Source organism: Primulina tabacum, chromosome 1, assembly GCF_025594145.1.
Source record: "Primulina tabacum isolate GXHZ01 chromosome 1, ASM2559414v2, whole genome shotgun sequence".
NCBI classification, from domain to species: Eukaryota; Viridiplantae; Streptophyta; class Magnoliopsida; order Lamiales; family Gesneriaceae; genus Primulina; species Primulina tabacum.
In genome coordinates, this window is record NC_134550.1 from 13648289 (window position 1) to 13653662 (window position 5374).

Sequence of the window (5374 nt, forward strand, 5' to 3'; positions counted from 1 at the left end):
TCATTAATAGGATTATTAGTATAATCGTATCTTTATCATAACAAATACACACAACTTTTAAATATTAATTGCACATTGCCGATGGGCATGTATATTAATTTTTTGTAAAAAATATATTTGTATTAAAAAAAATACATTTTTATATATAAAAAGAATGTTATGGTATCTACCAGAGTTGTTTATCGGTCCGAGACGTGCTCTTAGATGATTTTTTTTTACATCATTGATTTTCTTGTATGCAATTTATTATGTGTGATATGCTCTAAAAATTTAAGGAAGCGTCCACCCAACCCTGGTATTTTCTAAACTATTTCTTGATATGTTCTAGAAAATCGTCGGATCTCATTTGGATATTAAAAGGATTAAAAAAATGCTTGATAATATATTCTAAGTTTAATGATTTTCTTTATCAGTTTGAATTTTTAAATCCTAGTTTTAATAGTTTGAGTAGTTGGATTTTATAGATAAAATTGGATTTTAAGATATTTGACAGGATTTGGTTGTGTATAAACAAATTTTCTCAAGACTGGTTAGATTTGATGATATTTGAATTTGAATAAACCTAAAAAAATATCATAACACAATTTTTTAATTATTATTATTTTTATCATCTTTATATATCATGGTTCGATTAAATGACAAATTTATTTATTTTTTATTTTGCATATTTGATTATTGAGATCTATTATTATAGTTGTCATGAATATTGAATAATTCTTTATTAAATAATAATTTATTTTTCTACTCATAAAATTAGGATGTTGTTGAATATTTAATTTTGAAATAATTTATTTCGTATAATTTAATTTTGAATACTTATATGATATGCTTGATTATTTTATTTTAATAATTTATTTTTTGTTCATTAATAGTAGTCAATTATATAAGAGTCTATGTAGTTTATATAACACAAATATTTTTTTTTGAAGGTTTATATAATACAAATATATAATTGAAATGATATAAGAAATAAATGATAAAATTAATTGTAATTTTTTAGTTTTTTAATAATGTGAATAATATGTTTTAAATATTGATTTAGATAATTAAGGTTAATTTAGTAAAATTTTAAATTTTCAAATTCAAATCTTTTTTTCCAAACAAAAAATGAATTTTAAATAGAATTTTTAAATTTCAAATCAAACATAAGATGAAATTATAAATTCATCGATTTTCAAATCTAATTTCAAATCCAATTATACTTCCAAATCCAAGTCAAAAATTTTAAACATCCAAACACACTGTAAACATGGGACTGAATATTTAAAAAATTAAATGTTGTTTAATGTGTTTTTTAAAATTTAATATCATGCATAAAATATTAAAAAAGTAATACATTTTATTTTGGAAAAAAATATTCTTAAAAAAAAGTAATATATCAAGATACACAATAAATCTAATATATAATAATGATGAACTTTTAAACTCAATGCACAAAAGAATACATAAAAAAAAAATGGAATAATTCAATAAAATAATTTTAGCTACTCAATTTTTACTCCAACGACTTCTTGTTTAATTTATTTATTATTTAATTTTTGTATATTTTTTATTTTTTCAGGATATTAATGAAATTTTTTATTTCCTTTTTTAATGAAATAAAAATCCAAGGAGTAGAGAGCCCAAACCCTTTTGCAAGAAGATTAGGTTGGCCCATTTCTACACACCCGAGGCCTTGCTCCTTTCAAAATCCCTACCCGCGACCATTCGCCCTACAACAAAAACTTGGCAGATATTTTGGAAAGGTAAGAGATTTCTGTTCCATTCTTGTTCTTGAATGCACGTTGATTTTTCCTGTTTTGTTTCGGATTTTTATTGGCATCTGGAAATAATTTAAGTCCATAATCGAATAGAGGAAACGGAGCAGAATACACTACGTATTTGAATTCTTGAAGTGTATTACACTGAATTGAAAATTTGGGGTTGTTGCTGTTGCTCAGTTTAAACCCATTACCGAATTCATGGTGTTAGCAGCGTACAATATGTCATTAGAGTTAAACTAACAGTTAGCAAGTTACATTGATAGTTAGCAGCGGTTGGAATTCGTTTTGTACTCGTACTTATATAATCGACTCTATGTCTTGATGTGTTACTATGTTAAATTTCAAGAGTAGTGATATTTTTTTCTGGTTAGTCGAAGTATAGCCCTGATGTTGACCTTTTGTAGTCTGATTTTAATTTCAACTTCAAGTGTGTAATAGCTTCGTCTCGAGAAAATGTTTAAACTTCCACAGATTATTTTATCAAATTTTCGTTAGAGACCCGAGGCTCCACGAAAATGGTGCGAACTTATAAAGTGAAAGGGCAGAAGAGAAAGACGAAGAAAGAGAAGTACGATTCAGGAGAAGAATCCGGGCCGTTGGACGAAGATGAATCCCTGCAGCTGCCAAAGAAGCAGAAAACGGAAGCCGTGGAACCCAATAGTGAAAATTTGATTGATGAAATGCCTGGGATTCCAATTGTCCCTGTTGAATCAGAGAATAAGCCTGGGGTAATTTTTATCCTCGAGAAGGCATCACTGGAAATTGCCAAAGTTGGTAAGGTGAGTTCTGGAAGAAAAGATGAACATTTTTGAAACTGCGGTAATGTTGTCAGAGATTAACTGTTATTTTTGTTAATGCATGTCGCACTTGGCTTTTAATTTTTGTAGAGCTATCAGCTTTTGAGTTCGGATGAGCATGCTAATTATTTGTTGAAGAATAAGCGGAACCCGGCAGAGTATCGACCTGATATTGCATTTCAGGTCTGTGATGATATTTGACGAGGACTTTTACTGTCATCATGATGTGGAAATTGTGTGTTTACTAACTGTGCAACTGTTCCGTACGTTGGATGAAGAATGATGTATGAAATACTTGTGTATGACATATATGAAAATCTATCTGACTATACTCAAGTGTTTTGTACGTAGCTAGAGCACAGGGTGTTAACATCATTATATGTGGCTTAGTTGTTGAAAACTATCATTTCTATGATCATGTGAGGTGATATTTCAGCACTATCAATCTGTCATCATGTAGAGTAGTTAAAGGGAGTGATACATCAACTGATTACAAGTTCCAGCCGTGAACAGCTTTGCATTACACGCCCACACCCTCAGTCATGTATGTTGATGTGTGCTTTGTTATAATTATAGCTAATGTGACACATTGTGAAAATTGTTGTTCATCCCATCATGCATATCACATAGCATTAAGAGCCTCGCCGTAGGTGACTGGTGATTTTTATCTTCTTGCATCCTCAGTGCCTTTATGATGCTTTCGTAATGAGTATGGTTTTACTCGTATTGGACGTAAGTGCTTTCATTTTGTGGGCAATGTCCTGGTACTGATACGCAGCTTCAACATGTTTGGAACTTTAGGCAATCCAAACAATTCTGGATAGTCGTGTGAACAAAATAGGACGTTTGAAAGCTTTATATGTGAAGACACAAGAAGGTATTCTTTTTCAAATCAAACCTCATGCTCGTATGCCGAGGACATATAAGCGATTCTCTGGTCTCATGGGTGAGTTGGCTGAATGTGACAAGAACTTTACAGTGCGTTTTGTACACTCGCTTTCTATTGTGATTTTTAATTTTATTTTTGACTATGATATTGCAGTTCAACTTCTACAAAAGCTGCATATTACTGCAGCTGGCAAGGGGGAAAAACTTTTGCGTGTCATCAAGAACCCCGTCACCCAGTACTTACCGATAAAATCTCGTAAAATTGGTAACTTATACTTCACTATTTATTCTTGTTTATTGTTTTTCAGTGGCCATGAAAAATGACTAGCGATTTTCTTGAGCAGGCTTCTCACACAGTTCAGAAAAATTGGTTAACATTCATGATTATGTTGGTACTGTCAACCGTGAGCTGGACCTTGTTTTTGTGGTATGCTCGAGAATTGCTCACAATGTGCTGAATATTTTTACTGGGACGAATTGCTTGCTTAGTTGAAATGGTTTATGTACAGGTTGGGGCAATGGCCCACGGGAAAATTGATAAAGATTATGTAGAGGATTATATTTCAAGTAAGTCAAGATTAAGTTCCTCTGTACTATGATATTATCGAGCATAAACCACCATTTATTTGCAATTTGGAAGCTTCTTATTTTATTTTAAGTGTATACTATTCAAGCTGTCCCTGTTAGTTGTTCTTGGATGTTAATGGGCCAGAGGTTAAGTTGTTACCGATACAGGAGATATTACTTTGAGAGACATCCAAAAAATCTTGTATTTGTTTCCTTTTTGAGCATCTTTGATGGTGATGTTTTAGATAATGCATATCACCAACTAGCCGAATCTCAAGTATTTGGAACACCCAAATTCCTGAAATATAGAAGCTATTGGCACAAGTTTAAACGACTCGTGTGATTCAGAAGCCACCTAAGGTGTATTTGGATGATAGGATTTCAAATCCGAGCTTTGAATTCATCCCCACTTGTTTGGATGCTTTTGAAATCCCCCCTTTTATATTTTTAACCTGTCTATTAATCCATGTAATGAGTTTCGAATTCTTGTATAGTAGATTCATTTGAAATATTTCCCACAAATCCTTTGATCCAAATGTAACTCTAGACTTATTTGGTATCATTTTATGTTTTTTGTTTCTCTACTTCTATGTTTTCTTACAAGGCGATGGCTTCTCGCAGTTTCTTCCTTTCCGTTGAGCGCTGCATACTGCATATCTATGATCACCACCTCGCTGGAGCAAAAATGGGAGATACTGTAATGGCTTTGACTATTCTGTCCTGTCCAAGCACACGCCTCTTATGATGGATCTATGCATATTTAGTTGTAAGCAGTTTTTGTTTGGTGATTTTTTATCCCAAGAACGCGAAATTAGTTCAGTCGTCAACTATTTTAATGGAATCCCCATTGGATTGTTCCTGAATGCCATACTAATCAAACTGTAAGATCTCTCATTTAGACTAATATTCTATGGAGGGAGATTGTAACATCGGTCCGGCACACATATTAATTGATGAATATTCTACGGGCATGCAAGCAAGAACCTATTGTTAATTCTGGACAAATACTTTTTAAACGTTTTTATAAAAATGCTTTTTACAAGATTTTTATAGAATTTTTAAAAAATTGTTTTAAAAATAAATGTGTTTGGATAACTATTTTATAAAAACGTTTTTAAAGTTGGAATAATGTTTGAACAACTATTTTAAAAAACTGTTGAAAATGTTTTTTTACAAAAATTTAATAAAATATTTTAGAAGTTGTTTTAAAAATAAATGTGCGTGAACAATTATTTTATAAAAACGTTTTTAAAGTTGAAAAAATATTTGAACAACTATTTTTAAAATAATTATTTTATAATTAAAAATAATTATTAAGTATTTTGTGGATAACTATTTATAAAAAAAATTAAATTTTCG

The 5374-nt window shown here is 30.6% G+C and overlaps 1 protein-coding gene across 3 annotated transcripts; it reads left to right on the plus strand.

The window, feature by feature from the left end:
* Positions 1-1616: 1616 nt before the first annotated feature.
* On the plus strand, positions 1617-4946 carry LOC142542040 (uncharacterized). 3 transcript variants are annotated; one of them, XM_075648490.1, is made up of 8 exons: positions 1617-1745; positions 2235-2542; positions 2651-2743; positions 3362-3506; positions 3603-3713; positions 3793-3875; positions 3958-4015; positions 4637-4946. In XM_075648490.1, the coding sequence occupies exons 2-8, from the start codon at positions 2279-2281 to the stop codon at positions 4714-4716; spliced, it is 834 nt and encodes a 277-aa protein (XP_075504605.1). In that variant the 5' UTR covers positions 1617-1745; positions 2235-2278; the 3' UTR covers positions 4717-4946. The 3 variants fall into 3 exon arrangements, with proteins under 3 accessions (XP_075504605.1, XP_075504609.1, XP_075504612.1); XM_075648494.1 differs by having other exon boundaries at positions 1619-1745; positions 2259-2542; XM_075648497.1 differs by having other exon boundaries at positions 1629-1745; positions 2268-2542.
* Positions 4947-5374: the final 428 nt, after the last annotated feature.